Here is a 20,276-nt window from a genome sequence, read left to right as displayed (position 1 = left end):
GTGAGAGGGGAAAAATTTGAATTCTACCACTTTAGGTGATCCCCCCCCCCCCCCCCCACCAGGCTTCTTCTCTTCTTCCCACTCCTAGCCTCTTTTTTTCTACCATTTTATTCCTCTCCTTCCTTACCTTTGACCCATCTCCCGGTGGATCTGCTCTCCCCTCCTCCCCCGCACCTGCCTATCACCATCTTTTGCCTGCATCTACCTATCACCACCCTGTGCCCATCCAGCCTCCCCTCTTTTGTCCACCTATCACTGCTCTGCTTTTCCCTCCTATATATCGGGCTTCCCCTTTTCCTATCTTCAGTCCTGAAGAAGGGTCCTGACCCGAAACATTGATCGCCTGCTTTTCTCCACGGATGCTGCCTGGCCCGCTGAGTTCCTCCAGCATCATTGTGTTTCTCATCCAGATTCCAGCATCTGCAGTCCTTTGTTTCTCTAGGATTTAAAAGGGACCTGAGGGGCAACTTTTTCCACACACACAGTGGTGGGTATGTGGAACCAGCTGCCAGAGGAAGTGGCAGATGCAGGTACTATTGTGACATTTAAACAGCATTTGGACAGGTACATGGATAGAGGAATGTGAGCCAAACACAGGCAAAAGGGACTAGCTCTGGTAGGCAACTTGGTCAGCATGGATAGGTTGGGCTGAAGGGCCTGTTTCTGTGCTCTTTGACTATATGACTGTTGAGAATTGTTGGAGCTGGACTCCATTGATCTGACTTGATCATATCCTCCCCCTTCTATTTCCCTGCAGGGTTTTCCCAGTAGCATTAGGAGCAGGAATTGAGGCTGATCTCTAGGTCTCCAGCCTGTCTCACCTGCATTTAAACCCCCCCTCACCCAAATCCTAAACAACCCCAAACTCCCTGAGTACTAGTTGCCAACACCCATGTCCTCCCTTCCTAACTATGTCATGTCGACTCATATCCATTGATTCTTAATAATTTACTTCCGTTGCTGAGTCCTGTGAGTAAGGCAGCAGCAGGCAGCAACGCTCATTTTAATTGAGTAAATCACTTAGTCGTGATATGTGCTAGATTAAAGTCATGAGTCCCTGCAAGGCAAGAGTGGGAGAAGACTGTGTTCCTTGCAACTAGATCCAAGATTATTGATGGTACTGTAACACAAAGATATGCTGATGTATAAAGGTCATTCTATTTCATTAATCTGTTCCCAAGAGCATCCTGTTGTATCTGATTTTCACAGGTGCCTCTCCCCACTTGCTGCAAGATGATTTGACACGCAGACTTGTCCTCTAGCGCACGTGTGGGGCATCGTAGTGACCTTGGAGGGATGTCCCAAAGGGGGCAAGGTTGCTTCAAGGAGGTAGAAAAGGCAGACAATTTATTTGTATAGAGCCTTTCACATCCTTTGAAACAGTGTAATTGTACCCGCTTCTACCACATTGTGCAGACACTGGAGATGCAGCAGCCAGTTTGTGCATGGCAAGATTCCACAAGCAAGCAATTTAATAATAGAACATGCAACAGTGCAGCACAGGAACATGCCCTTCAGCCCACCTCGTCTGTGCCAGCCATGATGCCCATGTAACTAATCCCATATGCCTGCATGTGGTGTGTATCTGTCTATTACATGTGCAGATGACTGTTTTTGAGGAAGGAGTAAATATTGTTGGGACACTGGGAGGAACATATTTTTGAAATAGCATCACTGGATCATAAAGCCCACCTGGGAAAGCAAACAGGCCTTGATTGAAAGTCTCATTCACACGGTGGTCCCCAGGCATGATTGCAGTCCCTTGGTACTGCACCCAGAAAGTCAGCTTTGGGGTTTTGTTTGTCTCTGGAGTGGGGCTTGAACTTCCGACTCGGAGCTGAGAGAGAGTAACCCAGTTGACACTAATGCACCAGAAGAGTAAAGTGCAGATTTAATGAACTGTTCTTGCAGTGAGTACTCCAGAAGATGGGGGCAGCAAGTCTTGTAATTGCAACGAGAAAGATATTGTTTGTTCTCCCTGTGATCAGATGGTTTTGGATCCCAGAACAATATGCAGGGTGAATAATAAAAAAAAAGGATTAATGTAGGAGTAACTGGGTGTTTGTTGGTCGACATGGGTTGTCCATGCTGTATGACTCTATGACACCGATTATTAATGGCAGGAGAGGTGTGGGTTTGCTATTGGTACCGTTCCATCAGAGTTAAAGTATCATGGGCTACGTTGTGCATAGGTTGCCAGCTTGGTCTGTCATGACAAACTTAGCCCAAAAAATTCTCCATTTAGTTTTCAGGGTCCCTTCCCCTCATTGCCACCTTGTGTGAGGTGAGGCAAAGATGAGGATTGACTGAGGGCAGGGCGGTAGATTGGTATTGGTATTGGTTTATTATTGTCACTTGTACCGAGGTACAGTGGAAAAACTTGTCTTGCATACCGATCGTACAGGTTAATTCATTACACAGTGCAGATACATTGAGTTAGTACACAGTACATTGAGGTAGTACAGGTTAAAAAAAACAATAACAGAGTACAGAGTAAAGTGTCACAGCTACAGGGAAGTGCATTGCAGGTAGACAATAAGGTGCAAGGTCATAACAAGGTAGATTGTGAGGTCAAGAGTCCTTCTCAACCTATAAGGGAACACTTCAATAGTCTTATCACAGTGGGGTAGAAGCTGTCCTTGAGCCTGGTGGTATGTGTCCTCAGGCTCCTGTATCTTCTGCCTGATGGGAGAGGAGAGAAGAGAGAATGACCTGGGTGGGTGTGGTCTTTGATAATGCTGGCTGCTTCACCAAGACGGCAAGAGGTATTGATAGAGATGCACTTTAGATGTTGGACTTTAGCAAGGCCTTTGACAAGGTCCTGCATGGTAGGCTGATCTAGAAGGTTAGGTCATGGGATCCAGGGTGAACCAGCTAATTGTTTACAAAATTTCCTTGGTAGTAAGAGGCAGAGTGTGGTAGAGGAGAGTTGTTTTTCATATTGGAGGCCTGTGACCAGTGGAGTGCCACAGGGATCGGTGCTGGGTCCACTGTTGTTTGTCAGCTATATTAACGATTTGGATGAGAATGTGGTTGGCACAGTTAGTAAGTTTGCGGATGACGCCAAAATTAGTGGTGTAGTGGACAGTGAAGAAGGTTATTTAAGATTACAACAGGATCTAGGTCAAGTCGAAAACTGGGCCAAGCAATAACAAATGGAATTTAACTCAGACAAATGAAAAGTGCTGCATTTTGGTAAATTAAACCAGTGCAGGACTTGTGCAATAACAGACAGGGCCCTGGAGAGTGTGGTAGAACAGAGAAACCTAGGGGTACCAGTAGATAGTTCCCTGAAAATGACAACATGGTAGCAAAGAAGGTGTTTGGCACACTTGCCTTCATTGGTCAGGGCATTGAGTACAAGAGTTGGGACATCATGTTACAAATGTACAAGTGAGCCCACACTTGGAGTAGTGTGTGCAGTTCTGGTCACTGAGCTGCAGGAAGGATGTCGTTAAGCTGGAAAGGGTGCAGAGGAGATTCACAAGGACATTACCCTGACTGGAGGGCTTGTTATAAAGAGAGGCTGGAGGGGCTGGGGCATTTTTCCCTGGAGGGTAGGAGGCTGAGGGGTGAACTTATAGTATAAAATCTTGAGGGGCAAATATGGTGAATGGTCACAGTCTTCTTCCCAGGGCAGGGGTGTCTAAAGCTGGAGGATGCCGATTTAAGGTGAGAGGGGAAAGATTTAAAAGGGATCTGAGTGGTAACTTTTTCACACAGGGTGTGGTGGGTATAGGGAACAAGCTGCCAGAGGAAGTGGTAGAGGTGGGGACAATTACGATGCTTACAAGACATTTAGACAGGTACATGAATAGGAAAGGTTCAGTGGGATATGGGCCAAATGCGGGCAAATGGGTTTAGCTCAGGTAAGCAACTTGGTCCGCATGGACGAGTTGGGCCAAAGGGCCTGTTTTCGTGTTGTACAAGTCGACGATGAGATCCCAGCACCCTCCCCACTGCTCACTCTCAGCTTCACTTGCATCTTGCTGCCTGTGGAAGGTTTCCTTCACTGCAGAAAGCCACAGAGTAATTTTTGATATCTCCCCCCCTTCCCCCCCCCCCCCCCCCCCAAATCACAATAAAAGATAAAGCAAATTGTAGAGGCAACTATCCTGAAAGGGTTGTGTTTCATCTCGGAGTCTAGCATTGCTTTTTGTCTTGTTAGAAGATATCAAGAAATATTTAGAGATGAAAATTAATGAAGATAAAGAGTGTTTAATTTTGTTTCTAAATCCTCATGTGGTATTGCTTCCTGAGAAGGACGGGGTCTGAGCTCTCAACAACAAAATGTAAACTCTTCTCATGGGGCCTTGGTGAACTTAAGCATGGGAACAAGGCCATTCAGCCCCTTGATGTTAATCTGCTGCACGCTGAGATCACGGTTGAGCTGTGACCTATCTCTATGTACCTACCCTTGCATAATATCCCTGAATAACCTTGGTTAGCAATAGTCTATCATTTTCAGATTTAATATTCAAAAATTGTCATTTGTGGAGGAGAGCTCCAATTTTTAAATTTTAGTTGTGAAAGGCCTGGCTCTAATTTTTAGACACTACCCCTTAATGACTGGGTGTAATTTAGACACTATCCCTTAATGACACAGAGAGTCCCCAACCATTTACCCACTAGTCCCCAATCAACTATTTACTTCATCGACTCAGTTCCCCTTTGATATCTTAAAAATGTTAATATAATTATCCCCAACCTTCTAAAATCCAGGCAATGCCACCATCAGAACTAAGAAAAGTTAGAGATCAAACCTGTCTTAAGTTGAAAAGAAGGAACAAGGTTGGAGAGAACAAAGTCCATGGTAGGACGGAGACCAAGAGCGACTGAGTGCCACGGGTTGTGATGGTGCTGGCTGAGAGAGGGTGGGGAGGGATTACTAATCACAGGTAATCTGTCTGGAGGAGGGGTAAACAGAAGGTAATGAATGAGAAGTGAAGGAGAGAGGGAAAAAGTTACAGTGCAGGAAATGAGATATCAGATAGCCAGCCTTTCCAGTTTGTGGCAGAATTGGCCAGTTCTGATGAAAGGTCATCAGTCTGTAATAGGAACTGTTTTTCTCTCTCCACAGATGCTGGTTGACCTCCTGGTTGTTTCCAGCAGTTTCTGTTTTTATCCCTTTTTTTGCAGTTTTTTGTTTATTTGGATGCTGAGGGGCTGTTTTTTCAGCCGGAGAATCCAGAACCAGAGGGCACAGTCTCAGACTTGGGGATCGTCCATTTAAGACTGAAATGAGAATGAACGTCTTCTCTCGGAGGGTTGAGAACCTTTAGGATTCTGCACCTCGGAGGCTGTGCGTGCTCGGTCATCGAGTTTATTTGTGGTCGAGCTTGATAGACTTCAGGGGATAAAGAGAATTGAAAGATCAGATGGAAAGTGGACAAGCTAGAGGCATTGGCCAGGATCTTACTAATGGCTGGTCTGCCATAAGGTCAGTTCTGAGCTGATGGATTGATATTGAGGGTTGGCTGGGACATTGGACAGTCAGAGACTTTTTCCCAGGCCGACAATGACTAACACGAGGGGACATAATTTTAAGGTGATTGGAGGAAGATATAAAGGGGGTGTCAGGGGTAAGTTTTTTTTACACAGAGAGTGGCGGGTGCGTGGAATGCACTGCCAGCAGAGGTTGTGGGGGCAGATACGTTAGGGGCATTTAAGAGACTCTCAGATAGACACATGAATGATAGAAAAATAGGGGGCTACGTTGGAGGGAAGGGTTAGATAGATCTTAAAGCAGGATAAATTGTTGGCACAACATTGTGGGCCGAAGGACCTGTACTGTGCTGTAGTGTTCTATGTTCAATTGGCCACAGGAAGGGGCAAATCAAACACGTTCCCTAAAACTGATTAGTGTCCATCCATCTTTGAGTAAAATCAGAATCAGTTTTATTATCACTGATATATGTTGTGAAATTTGTTGTTTTGTGGCAGCAGTACAGTGCAAGACACAAAATTACTATAAGTTACCAAAAAATAAATAAAATAGTACAAAAGAGGAATAATGAGGAAATAGAAGAAAACATATGTAGGTGAATATTGGGCAGTGACCTGGTCTGTGTGCGGATAGAGTATGCATTTCCCATCTTTAACTCCTCCCCAACAAGCCTTGTATTGGTTTATTTATCGTCACTTGTACTGAGGTGCAGTGAAAAACTTGTCTTGCACACCGATCGTACAGGTCAATTCGTTACACAGTGCAGTTACATTGGGTTAGTACAGAGTGCATTGAGGTAGTACAGGTAAAAACAGTAACAGTACAAAGTAAAGTGTCACAGCTACAGAGAAAGTGCAGTGCAATAAGGTGCAAGGTCACAACGAGGTAGATCGTGAGGTCATAGTCCATCTCATTGTATAAAGGAACCATTCAATAGTCTTGTCACAGTGGGGTAGAAGCTGTCCTTAAGTCTGGTGGTACGTGCCTTCAGCCTCCTGTATCTTCTACCTGATGGGAGAGAAGAGAGAATGTCCCGGGTGGGTGGGGTCTTTGATTATGCCGGCTGCTTCACCAAGACAATGAGAGGTAAAGACAGAGTCCAAGGAGGGGAGGCTGGTGTCCGTGATACACATTGCCAACAGGACTGAATTAATAGAGCTGTAGACTGGTACAACACAGAGGGATATTAAACCATCCTCTGTTTAGTCTCTTCCCCAGTGTAATCCAGTCAATCCCACATTCCCTGCTCTTTCCCCACTTCCCTAAATTATTTTTCCTTCGAGTGTTTATCCAGTTTGCTTTTGGTCCCTATTGTGTGTGCCTGCATTTTTCTATGAGGCATTGTATTCCAAATCCTAATTACTCAGTGCATGTAATCCTCACGTCACCTCTGGACCTTAAACCAATGCCCTCTGGTTATTGATCCTCCTGCCACTAGAAATGATTCTCTAAATTTCTAACATCAAAAACCTTAAACACCTCTCTTAAGACTTTTTCCTCATCTCCGGAGCAGAAACCTGCAGACAGTCAGAGACTTTTTCCCAGGGCAACAATGGCTAACACGAGGGGACATCATTTTAAGGTGATTGGAGAAAGGTATAAGGGGATGTCCAGGGTAAGTTTTTTTACACAGAGAGTGGTGGGTGCGTGGAACGCACTGCCTGCAGAGGTTGTGGGGGCAGATACATTTGGGACATTTAAGAGGCTCTTAGATAGACACATGAATGATAGAAAAATAGGGGGCTATGTGGGAGGGGAGGGTTAGATAGATCTTAGAGCAGGATAAAATGTCGGCACAACATTGTGGGCCGAAGGGCCTGTACTGTGCTGTAGGGTTCTATGTTCTATCTCCCAATGCCCACTGGTGCTGAGGTTAATTATAGCTTTGTGGTGTAAATCCTTCATTTTGGCAAGGATTTAAGGATGAAATCTGGGAATTTCTTGGTCTTTGTCACTCACTGCTACATTCTACCCAGTCAGAAGAGAGCCTAAAACACAGGACTAGAAATTATGGATGCAATGATGATGACGCGTTCTATAATTTCTCCATTGGATTCCTGCACACATGTAGCTTTCCCCCTAATCCAGAAGCTGCTGTTAGTGACTCAGAGCTTCTCAAAGGCTGTGCTGTGTGCAGTCTTCACCACTGCAATCAATGGTAGTCACTGGAATTGATGGGAATTTCAAGTTACATGAACTAATCTATGCATAAAATACCCTGGAAGGCATTCACTTTGTTACATGAGGTCAAAGTGAGTTATAATACCCCACTAAATCGTAATTATTGCTTAGCAAACTATCTGGGCCTAAAAATTACAATCTTATGTATCTTGATTGTAATTTCCTCTCGTGCATATTCCAAAGAAGCTTTTAGAGTATTTTTACGATGTCTCAGCCTCTACTTTTAATCAAGTTAATGTTCCTTTCTTAACGTTACACTCCATTTAACGTTTAAAAAGTTTGATTATGAATTTTCTCCTTGTTTTCTGTCTGTGGGAATTCTTCAGTCTGATTGGCTGATCACAAGACAAAGGAGCAGAAGTAGGCCATTCGGCCCATCGAGTCTGCTCCGCCACTTCACCATGAGCTGAACTATTCTCCCATCTAGCCCCAATTCCCGGCCTTTTCCCCATATCCCTTGATACCCTGACCAATTAGATACCTACCAATCTCCTCCTTAAACGCCCCCAATGATCCGGCCTCCACAGCTGTATGTGGCAATGAATTCCATAAATCCATGACCCTCTGGCTAAAGAAATTTCTCCTCATTTCTGTTCTAAACAGGTATCCTCTAATTCTAAGACTCTGTCCTCTTGTCCTGGACTCGCCCACCAAGGGAAACAACTTAGCCACATCTACTCTGTTCAGTCCTTTCAACATTGACGAGAGCACAATTGGACTGATGGAGGTTATAGTATCATAGAAAGTACAGCACTGATACAGGCCCTTCAGCCCATCGAGTCCATGACAACCATCAACCACCCATCTACACTAATCACATTTTATTCTCCCCACATTCCCATCAACCTCCTCCCCTCCCAGATTCTAACACTCACCTCCACAGTAGGGCTAATTTACAGTGGCTGATTAACATACCTACCTACACGCTTTTGAGATGTGTGTGTGGGGTGGGGGGGGGGAGCAGAACCCACCCAGTCACAGAGAGAACGTGCAAACTCCACATAAGCAGCACCAAAGGTCAGGATTGAACCTGGATCACTGGAGTTGAGGGTAGCAGCTCTACAAGCCGTGCTGAGGAAGGGGAAGGTCCAGCTACAATAACCATTCTGATTGCGGGCGGCTGTCTTTGAGGTTAGCAGTAAATCCTGACCCTAAATGCTGGGCCTTCAGTTTATCAGCTGTGGTATTTCTATAACATTCACAGCCAGATCTTACTGGCCATCTCCTGTCTCCACTCCTGAGGAAGGGTTTTGACCCGAAACGTCGACGACTCCTTTCCCCCCACCGATGCTGCTCAACCCGCAGAATTCCTCCAGCAGATAGTTTGTAGCTCCAGATTCCAGCATCTGCATTCTCTTGTGTCTCCCGATCTCAGGCAGTGTTCTACAGTGCCCACAAGATGGAAGCACAAGACTAAACTAATGAAATGAGGTGAATGTGAACCAGCGTCAGTGTAGTGGTCCACAGTACCAAACTGTAAATACACCACCTGAAGGGACTGAACTGTTACCTCAAATTAGATTTGAAGCAGAACAAAGCCTTGCTGCAAATCTAAAGCATTTTGTCTCAGGGCTTTGCAAATGTTGGATCCGATCTGTGGCGTTCACATGTAAAAAGCAGACCATATAGTATGACCCAAAGGGGTCTAGCTACCTTACATGCAAATTAACTTCATAACATATTTCAGAACTGGATGTATTGGTTTATTATTGTCACTTGTACCGAGGTACAGTGAAAAGCTTGTCTTACAAACCGATCGTACAGGTGAATTCATTACACAGTGCAGTTACATTGAGTTAGCACAAAGTACATTGATGTAGTACAGGTAAAAACAATAACAGTACAGAGTAAAGTGTCACAGCTACAGAGAAAATGCAGTGCAATAAGGTGCAAGGTCACAACAAGGTAGATTGTGAGGTCATAGTCCATCTCATTGTATAAGGGAAATGTTCAATAGTCCTATCACAGTGGGATAGAAGCTGTCCTTAAGTCTGGTGGTACGTGCCCTCAGGCTCCTGTATCTTCTACCCGATGGAAGAGGAGAGAAGAGAGAATGTTGCAGGTGGGTGGGGTCTTTGATTATGCTGGCTGCTACACCACGACAATGAGAGGTAAAGACAGAGTTCAAGGAGGGGAGGCTGGTGTCCGTGATGTGCTGGGCTGTGTCCACAACTCTCTGCAGCTTCTTGCGGTCCTGGGCAGGGCAGTTGCTGTACCAAGCCATGATACATCCAGATAGGATGCTTTCTATGGTGCATCACTAAAAGTTGGTGAGAGTCAAAGGAGACAAACCAAATTTCTTTAGCCTCCTGAGGAAGTAGAGGTGCTGGTGAGCTTTCTTGGCTGTGGCATTTACGTGATTTGACCAGGACAGGATAGGATAGAATAGGATGTCCATTGTATTGTGTATGAACCAGCTAAACTTCATCGGTTCTGTTGATTCATTTGTTTGAACTGTGTTAAGTGGGCCTGCCCCTTGTGTGAGCTGTTCAGTGGGAGCTGTCCACGCCAATCGCCTCCGACGTGATGAAAACATCCCAAGGTCTCAGGAGGTTTATCTCACCAAATCTGACTCAGAGCCACAGGATGAGACATCTGGGCAGGTGGCTGAAAGTGGAGGTTCCTGGAGAGAATTCCAGGGCCCAGGGTCCCGGTGGCTGAAGGCATGGCTGCTAATTTCTCATGTGTTCTCATATTTGCTTATGGTGTAGGAGTATATTCAGCCCATCATTATGGTGCAATCCCATCTATCCTGTTTCCTGGTAACCTGTTATCTCTCACATACTTATCAGCACCCCCTGATTCTCCTGACACCCACCCACACGAGGGGGAAACTACAGCAGCCAGTTAACCCACGCATCTTTGGGATGTCGGAGGGAACCCACGCGGTCACAGCGAGAACGTGCAAGCTCCACACAGACAGCATCCAGGGTCTGGGAGCAATGATGTGGTAGCAGCACCACCTGCTGCAGCACTTTGTAGTGTCAAAAGGGAATCGATGGGCATGTGGAGGAATCAAACTGAGGGGTGACGAAGGGGATTGGACTGGAAGGGGATTGGACTGCACCGGACTAGATTGGATTGAAAAGACCGAACTGGATTGCCTGGAAAGGGAACTGGACTGGATTGGATTGAATGAACCGGACTGGATTGGACTACACTAGACTGGATTGAATGGAATAGACTAGACTGGATTGGACTAGACACGACTGGATTGAATGGAATGGACCAGACCAGATTGGATTGAATGGACTGGACTGGACTGTATTAAATGGATTCCCTCCACGGCCTCCTCCCTATATCTATAGTGGTGTCATGGTGTTACAGCAACCTCGCAGCTCCAGGGATTGGGTTCGATCTTGACCTCGGGTGCTGTCTGTGTGGAGTTTGTATTTTCTTTTTGTGACTACATGGGATTCCTCCGGCTGTTCTTGTTTCCTCCCACATCCCACAGACATGTGAGTTGATAGGTTAATTGGTTGGTGTAAATTGCCCCTAGTGTGTGGGTGAGTGGTCAGATCTGGGGGTAGTTGATGGGGATATGGGGTTAATGTAGGAGTAGTGTAAATGAGTAGCAGATGGTCAGCACTGCCTCAGTGGGCTGAAGGGCCTGTTTCTATGCTTAAAAATTGCTTGGCAGATTGTGCACTATCATGCTCTGTGACTGATGTTTCTGATTGTCATTGCTGGGTAGAGAGGGCTTGCTTTAGCTCTGCATTTTCTTTCTGGTCACCCAATTATAGGAAAGATGTGGAGGCTATGGAGAGGGTGCAGGAGAGGTTTACCAGGGTGCTGCCTGGATTAGAGGGCAGCAGGAGAGGTTGGACAAACCAGGGTTGTTTTCTCTGGAGACACAAGAGATTCTGCAGATGCTGGAATCTAGAGCAACACACACACACACACACACACACACACACACACACACACACACACACACACACACACACACACAAGGTGCTGGAGGAACTCAGCAGGTCAGGCAGCATCTATGGAGGGAAATAAACAGTCGACGTTTCGGGTCGAGACCTTCACCAGTACTGGATGAATGATGACCAGTTCTGATGAAGGGTCTCAACCCAAAACGTCGACTGTTTATTTCCCTCCATAGATGCTGCCTGACCTGCTGAGTTCCTCCAGCATTGTGTGTGTGTTGTTCTCTCTGGAGTGGTGGAGGCTGAGGGGAGACCTAATAGAGGTTATAAAATGATGAGAGGCATGGATAGAGTAGGCAGCTGGTATATTACTCCTCGAGCCAAATGTCTAATACCAGAGGGCATGCATTTAAGGTGCAAGGGGGTAAGTTCAAAGGAGATGTGTGGGGCAAGTATTTGGACACACAGACTGGTGGGTGCCTGGAATGCGCTGCCAGGGGTGGTGGTGGAGGCAGGTACGATTGAGGCATTTAAGAGGCTCTTAGATAGGCACATGAATACACAGAGAATGGAGGGATATGGACCATGTGCAGGCAGAAGGGATTGGGTGTCATCAGCTTAATTAGTTCAGCACAACGTTGTGGGCCAAAGGGCCTGTTCTTGTGCTGTACTGTTCTATGTTCTATGTTCTTTTGCAGCAGTTCCTGTACCTCGCTCTGGACAGAAAGACCGATGAATGCAAACACAAGAAGGTGGGCGGACCCTAGAGGTCGCCCTAGGGCATCTGCTCCCGACCTTCGGCCCTCGTCCCCTCCGAGCTACTACGACGCGGTGTGCGACATGAAAGGCTCGGCTGGCAGTGATTCGGCCATCCACCGCGGTTCCGGTGCTTTCCGTGAGGGGCAGTACTACCAGATGACGGATGGCGGGTTGGCAGCTCCCTACAGGAGGCGAGGCGCCTTGGTGGATCACAGAGATGTCATCAAGGCCCACGAGGCCCACAAGATGCACAGCACCCCTCAGGCAAGGCGCAAGGAATGGGAGTAAGTCTTGGTTTCTGCTGCATACCAGCCATTTGCTTACACGATCGTGGTCCCTGTTGGGGTGGGTTTCCTTCCAAGCAAGACCCCTCCAGAACTCTTGACCTCAGTCATTGAGTATACTCGAGGCTGCGATCGATAGTACTTTTTCTGTAAGGAATTAGAGGATCTGGGAATCAAAGTTTAAACAAGGGCTCAACTCAGTTAATGTCCCAGAAACAGCTATAAATCGGGAATTGGAAGGGAAGGACGAATTCAGGGAAAATTACAACATCTACGCAAATGGTGCTGAGCCAATAGTTGGAGCCATGTGTGGACAAGTCTCCAGATCCAGGTGGACTTCATCCTAGGGTTTTAGAAGAAGTGGCCATGAATTGATGCATTGGTTTGAACTTTGCAAAATTCCCTAGACTTGGGGAAGGTCCCATTAGATTTGAAAATAACAAATGTAATGGTTTATTCAATAAGGGAGACAAAGTATAAAACAATAGGTTAGGACAGAAAGTATAAAACTGTAATCTTGCATCTGGCGTGGGGAAAATATTAAAAGTTATTAATTATTAAAGGTGTATAGCAGGACATTTAGAAAAATCTAAGGTATTGGGCAAAGTCAGCATGGTTTTGTGAAAAGGAAATCATATTTGACTAATTTATTGGCGTTCTTTGAAGAAGTGATGTGTGTTGTGAATGAAGGGGAACCGGTGGATGGACTATACTGAGACTTCCAGAAGGTATTTGATAAGGTGCCACATTGAAGGTTGTTGGGAAAGTAAAAGCTCACAGTGTAGGAACTAATATCTTGGTGTAGATGGAAGGTTGGGTGGCTAACAGGAAACAAAATGGGCATAAATGGGGCTTTTTCCTGCTGATGAGACGTAATGTCTGCCATAGGGATTGGTGCTAGGATCTCAACTGATAACCAATTATGTAAATGATGGATGAAGGCATTGAGGATGTGGTTGATAAATCTGCTGATGACACAAAGGTAGGTGGGAAAGAAAGTTGTGACGAGGACTCAAGAAGTAGACCAAGGGGAATCGATAGGTTAAGTGAGTGAGCAAGGATCCAGCAAACATACTTCTGAACTGAGATATCCTTGTATTGGTTTATTATTGTCACTTGTACCGAGGTACAGTGAAAAACTTGTCGTATACCGATCGTACAGGTCAATTCGTTACACAGTGCAGTTACATTGGGTTAGTACAGAGTGCATTGAGGTAGTACAGGTAAAAACAATAACAGTACAGAGTAAAGTGTCACAGCTACAGAGAAAATGCAGTGCAATAAGGTGCAAGGTCACAACAAGGTAGATCGTGAGGTCATAGTCCATCTCATCGTATAAGGGAACCTTTCAATAGTCTTATCACAGTGGGATAGAAGCTGTCCTTAAGCCTGGTGGTACATGCCCTCAGGCTCCTGTATCCTTGTGCAAGGATCTAGGACTAGGAATCCCTCTTACAAGTGGCCCACTCCTGGCAATTCAGTGCCTGTATGTGTGTGAATGGTGGAACATTGGTTCAAGGGCCCGAATAGTCTTCGGCTCTCCTGTTTCTTATATATTGGGAGAAATCCCTTGGTCTAGTTTTTATTTTGATACCAATTAGGAAAGTGAAGTTGGACCAAAGAATCAGCTCGGTAACATCCTGGAAATGGCTGTAAATTGGGAATTGGAAGGGAGGGAAGGAGGAACTCAGGAAATTTATAACCTGTCGGGAAATGGCAAATAATTAGAGCTGTGAGCTGATAAGTCTCCAGGTCTAGTGTAGGTTATTGGACTAGTTGCCGGAGTACTGGGTCATTGACCTAGAGACACAAGTTCAAACCCCACTGGGAAATTTATTCAATAAATCTGAAATTATAGGTAACAGTAACCCATGAAACTACTGGATTATGAAAATCCATCTGCTTCATAATGCCGTTTCTGAAGGAAGTCTGCCATCCTCACCTGAGACTCCAGCCCACTGATGTGACTCTGAACTGCTGTTGTGAAACAGATTCAGGGTCTCAGAAAGCGAGAACTCCAAACACAGTCTTAGAGATAAATGATTTATTTACAAAAGACAAATGCAGGGAAAGGGTAATGGGAGCAACACACACACACACACACACACACACACACACACACACACACACACACACACACACACACACACACACACACACACACACCCCACCCCCCCCCGAACCAGGTACATACAATCAAGGAAAAACCATACGATACTTGCCACCCCTTGACTCAGTGCAGGCACAGCTCTGTGCTACTCGGGACACTAACTAAGATGCTCCCAACCCTTTTAATAGTGCACACCTTACCAACGATTTCTCCAGCGCCATTTCCACGGTCCTTGGCCTGGGATGAAGCAGTGTGATCCCTCGGGGCAGGAGAAAGAGGGCGAGCCAAGCACATGTGGCACTCTTTATAATGCTGGAGGGCTGGTGGGGTCCAGCCCAGGTAAATTACAAAGGCCAATGGCCCAAGGCCAAGTACAAAGGTGCTTAAAGGAATCAATGGTCAGGTGTGAATTGATGGGTGGGGTGGAGCCAAACCTTGATTAGCAGTGGTGTGTCTTTCGACCAGGTAATGGGCAGTGCTGTCACGTGACAGCCACGGCCCTCCACAATACAACTACCTAATCATCTTGGGGGGAATTAAGGATAGACAATAAACGCTGGCAAAATCCACAACCTGTTTTGAAAAAAAAAGCTTCAGGAGAATTTTTGGTCCTGGCTACTGTTCCCAGAGGCAAAGCTTCTTGCCAGTACTTTAGCCATGTAAAAACTGTCACCAGAGAGATAAAGGATTGCAGATGCTGGAATATCTAGATGAAAGACCCGATGATGCTGGAGGAGCTCAGCAGATAATCTTCAGTCCTGAAGAAGGGTCCTGACCCGAAACGTTGGCCACCTGCTTTTCTCCACGGATGCTGCCTGGCCTGCTGAGTTCCTCCAGCATCATTGTATTTTTCATGAAAACTGTCACCAAGTGTTTTCAGGGTATTGAACTGCAGACAGCTTCACAACAGGGCCCTCTGTTGCCCACACTCGTGCACACTTTCCAGAAGGTTCCCCAAGCTCTGATCAGGAAAGGAAAGCAGTTTAATTTTTTTCACCCAGGTCCTCAGTGAGATGAATAAACAGACTTGCATTTTTATACCACCTTTTACAGCTTCCCAAAGTTCTTTACATCCAATGAAGTGCTTTGGAAGTGGAGCCATTAATGTACCTCAAACAGGTGGGTGATAATGGCCGGATTATTCTTCATGGTGCTGTTGATGGAAGGATAAATGTTAGCTCCAGGACTCCAGGCAAACCTCCCACTCTTCTTTGAAATAGGTCCCCGGAATCTTTTATATTCACCTGAGAGAACAGTCTGGGCTTGTTTTAACATCTGCTCTGAAAGATAGTCTCCCAGACGGTGCGGTGCTCCCTCGGTACTGCCCCTTGGACGGCGCTGCGCTCCCGCTGTAGACAGTCGACCTGAATCATTGGACTTGCGTCCTGGGGTGGGGCTTGAACCCACAATTTTTGACTCGGACGTGAGCGTGGGACCGAGTCAGCCACAACTGACACAGAACTCAGGAGAAGGACACTGTTAATGTGACCAGGTCCATGATCTTTCTTTAGTCGGAATTGGTGATGTGCCCCGGGTGTCTGCCTTCTAATTCCTGGCCATCACTCGCTGACACTTTAAGTGGAGGTGATGATCAGACTGGGAGATGATCAGAATGCAGTGACCGAGGTGGCTGCCTGATAAAGTTGCCGATTACAGATTGAGGCACCACCAGACAATATCATCGATAGGCTCAGTGGAGATGATGTAACATCTATGGGGTGGTGGGGGAGACGAGGGTGCAGAGATAGCGTGTCACGGGTGCTCACTCTCCAACAGAGGGATATGACAAGGGGAGAATTTTTGACAATCTACCACTGGCCAGACAGCAGATGAGGAATTGGCCATGAGATGGCACCAGAGCGCGTTATATACGGAGAGAGAGTTGTATTTTGTAAAAGGATATATCGATACAGCAGGGAAACAGACCCTGCGGCCCATCAAGTCTGCACCGACCATCAACCACCTGTTTACACTAATCCTACGTTTATCCCATTTCTTAAATTTTACCCACTATCCCTTCAATTCCCCCCAGATTCAACCCCACACCTGCACACTGGGAGCAACTTAAAGGGCCAATTAATCTGCCAACCTGCACGTCTTTGGGATGTGGGAGGAAATCAGAGCACTAGAGGAAACCCACACGGTCACAGGGAGAATGTACAAACTCCACACAGACAGCACCGGAGGTCGGGATCGAACCTGGGTCTCCGGCGCTGTGAGACAGCAGCTCTACCAGCTGCGCCACTCTGCAACCTGTGAGTTGCTGCAGTGTAAATTCTCACTTGGTTGATCCCTGGAATTAACGGGTTGTCCAATGAGGAGAAATTAAGATGGGATATTCTCACGGGAGTTCAGAGAGAGGATCTTATTGTGACGTGCAGGATTCTGAGGGGGGTTGATGGGGTAAACATTAAGCGGCTGTTTCCTTGAGGTGGAAAGATCAAGATCAAGGTGCAAATTCAAGTTTGTTGTTTTACAGGCACACATACAGTGTGTAGGTGTCTTGAAAATTAACTTTTTGCAGCACAGTACATTACAAACTTAAGTTAGCATAAATTATACATAACTGTGGGGTTCACCACTTACAACCAGTGTGTGAAGTTGTGAAATTCTACTTGGAGGCAGTGGATGTTTAGTTGCTTGTATTGAGGAGACGGTGATGTGGTGGTGCACCAAGAAGAACAGCTGGCTCACAGCTGCAGAGACCAGCGTTCAATGCTGAACTCGGCTGATGCCCACCTGGAGTTTGTTCTCTCTCCTAACACATGGGTTTCCTCCGGATCCTCCGGTTTCCTCCCACATCCCAAAGAGGTGCTGATAGGTTAATTGTCTGCTGTGAGTTGCCGCTAATGTAAGTAGGGGGCAAAAAAGTCAGAAGGGAATCAATGGAAGAGAGAATAAGTTGCAGGCTACAAGGAAATAAGGAGAGGGGAATGGGACTGATGGGATTGCTCCTCTGTGGGGTGGCATGGATCTAATGGACAGACTGGCCTCTTTCTGTATAATAATGAGTAAGCAAAAAGCTAAGACTGACAGATTTTTGATTACTAAAAGTACAGAGAGATCTTGGCGTCCGAGATCATAGTTCCCTGAAAGGGGCCATGCAAGTAAATAGGGTGATAAAGAGGGCGTATGGCATGTTTGCCTTCATTGGTTGGGACATTGAGTTCAAGAGTCACAAAGTCATGTTACAGCTGTATAAAGCTTTGGCTAGGCTGCACTTGGAGGTGTGTGCAATTCTGGTCGTCCCATTACAGGAAGGATGCGGAGGCTGAAGAGGGTACAGAAGAGGTTTACCAGGATGCTGCCCGGATTAGAGGGTGTGAGCTATAAGGAGAGGTTGGACAAACTTGGGTTGTTTTCTTTGGACTGTCGGAGGCTGAGGGGGAGAACTGATAGAAGTTGATAAAATTACAAGAGGCATAGATAGGTTAGACAGTCAGAATATTTTTTCCATGGTCAAAATGGGTTTTCCAGGGTACTAGAGGACGTGCATTCAAGGTGAGAGAGGGAAGGTTTAAAGGAGATGTGTGGGGCAAGTTATTTTACTCGGAGAGTGGTGGGTGCCTGGAACAGGCTGCCGGGGTGGTGGTGGAAGTAGATATGATATTGGCATTTAAGAAGCTTTTAGATAGACGGATGGATATGCAGGGAATGGAAGGATATGGATCATGTGCAGGCAGAAGAGATTTAATTTAATTTGGCACCGTGTTCAGCACAGGCATTATGGGCTGAAGGGCCTGTTCCTGTGCTGTTCTATGTAACTATGAAGTTGAGGGCTATGGGCATTGGGTGGGAGAGCGGCCCAGCGTCAGTCATGGAACGCACAGGTACGTGAGGTGGTCACAGTGGCTGGCATGCTGTGGGCACGCGGTTGGAATGTCTGGTTGCCTGGAAGGCCCAGGCTGTCTCCACTTCAAACCAGGTCTGGCACCATTGCGTAGAGGAAACCGGGTCAGTCCGGGCTGGGTGTGGAGCTTTCCCAGAGGTGGATGAGTTGGTGACTGGGCAGAAGTTCAAGGCCAGGCTCAGGACCAGTGGTTGGGTGGGGGAGGAATCAATTCGGGAAATCCAGTTGTTTTGGGGGGGTGGGAAGCGGGGGCTTCAGGTTAGCATGGTGGCCATGGAGTCCACAGGAGACCTTAAAGGGAACTTGCCTGTGCTAGACTCTTTGTACTGGCCAATGACCAGCTCAGTAAGGTCTCCTTTAAGATTCACAGAAGGTGGCTTCCTGGACACCTGCTTCTGTCTGGGTGACCCATGGGCATTTCCAAGGCCAATGAAAAGCCAGGAAGCAAGGCCTGGATGCACAGAGGAAGGCAGACTGAAACCTGATGATTCTGCAATACACAGCAAGACTCCAACTTTTCCTCCATGTTTAATCTTTCACAGAAAATTGGATTACATAACGTGGTGGGGGTGGTGGGAACCTGGAGGAAAACCATTCAGCTTCTGAGCATGGGCACCAGCTCAGACATAATGAAAGATATAGCAGAACTTGAGGAGCTGAATGGCCAAGTCTTGCTCCAATTCCTTTTCACTCCCCATGCAAACACTTGTAAACCCCCAACTATGCCCCGTGATTTAGACACTTTCAATTTATTAAGGCGGATTGACCCTGTTGCCTTTGGCTGAGAGAGCTGTGCATATTTACAGCAATGTGGAACACCTTGCAGAATTCCAGAGCTCCAGGCCTCAGCAGCGGAGGCTGTGGCCTTCAGTGAGAGAGCAGGAGACGAGAGCAGGAGGTGTGCTGAGATGTCGGAGGAGATTACAGAGGGGGAGGCCACGGAGGGCTTCTCTAACAACGATGAGAATTTTATAACCAAGTCTGGGTCAGAGGGCAGGCGGGTAAAGAGCGGATGGGATGAGAGGCCCAAAAATGCCTCTGGTGGAAGTCCAAGGTGCCTCAGTAGGTTACTGATTACCAAAGAAAGAAGGCAGTTGGCCCCAAATCTTTCACTCAGAACGATCCTGGACGATGGCAGCTAATCTAAACTAATAGTCATAGAAAAGTACAGCACGGAAACAGGTCCTTCAGCCCACAGAGTCTGTACTAACCACAACCACCCACTTAGACTACTCTGGCATTAATCTCTTTCTCTATTCTCCCAGCATTCCCATCAACTGTCCCCCAGATTCTCCCCCTCGCCCAATGTGAGGACAAACTTGCAGCGGCCGATTAAACTACCAACCACCATGTTTTTGGGATGTGGGAGGAAACCAGAGCACTTGGGAGAAACCCATAGAATCACCGGGAGAACGTGCAAGCTCCATGCAAGTGTCACCGGAGGTCAGGATTGAACCTGGCTCATTGGCACCGTGAGGCAGTGGCTTGTCTAGCTGCGAAAAGTTTCAGTTAAGTTGAAGAACTGCAGAAAGCAGTGAAGGACATTTCTACTCTGTGTTTCCTGTTGCACAGACAAAAGGATCGATTCAAACACAAACTGATTCCAAAGTAGGATTCCCATGTTGGAAACTTTGGATAAAATCACTGAGTACCAAAATAAAGAAAAGGAAACAGATCAAAATTGTAATCACAGGGGATCTTCACCTTAAATGAAACTTTTCACAGCTAGACAAGGCACTACCTCACGGTGCCAATGACCCGGGTTCAATCCTGA

At 46.5% G+C, this 20,276-nt stretch overlaps 1 protein-coding gene across 4 annotated transcripts in view; it reads left to right on the top strand.

The window, feature by feature from the left end:
- LOC127585070 (voltage-dependent P/Q-type calcium channel subunit alpha-1A-like) overlaps nucleotides 1–20,276 on the top strand; it is a 486,564-nt gene that overhangs the window by 5,300 nt on the left and 460,988 nt on the right. For all 4 annotated transcript variants that reach the window (XM_052042225.1, XM_052042224.1, XM_052042223.1 and 1 more), the window contains exon 3: nucleotides 12,198–12,542. In XM_052042225.1, the coding sequence (XP_051898185.1) occupies nucleotides 12,198–12,542 (345 nt within the window). The remainder of the gene's footprint in view (nucleotides 1–12,197; nucleotides 12,543–20,276) is intronic.

Source organism: Pristis pectinata, chromosome 31 (assembly GCF_009764475.1).
Source record: "Pristis pectinata isolate sPriPec2 chromosome 31, sPriPec2.1.pri, whole genome shotgun sequence".
NCBI classification, from domain to species: domain Eukaryota; kingdom Metazoa; phylum Chordata; class Chondrichthyes; order Rhinopristiformes; family Pristidae; genus Pristis; species Pristis pectinata.
The sequence above is the reverse complement of the archived record's forward strand: the minus strand, read 5'-3'. Positions and strand labels throughout refer to the sequence as shown.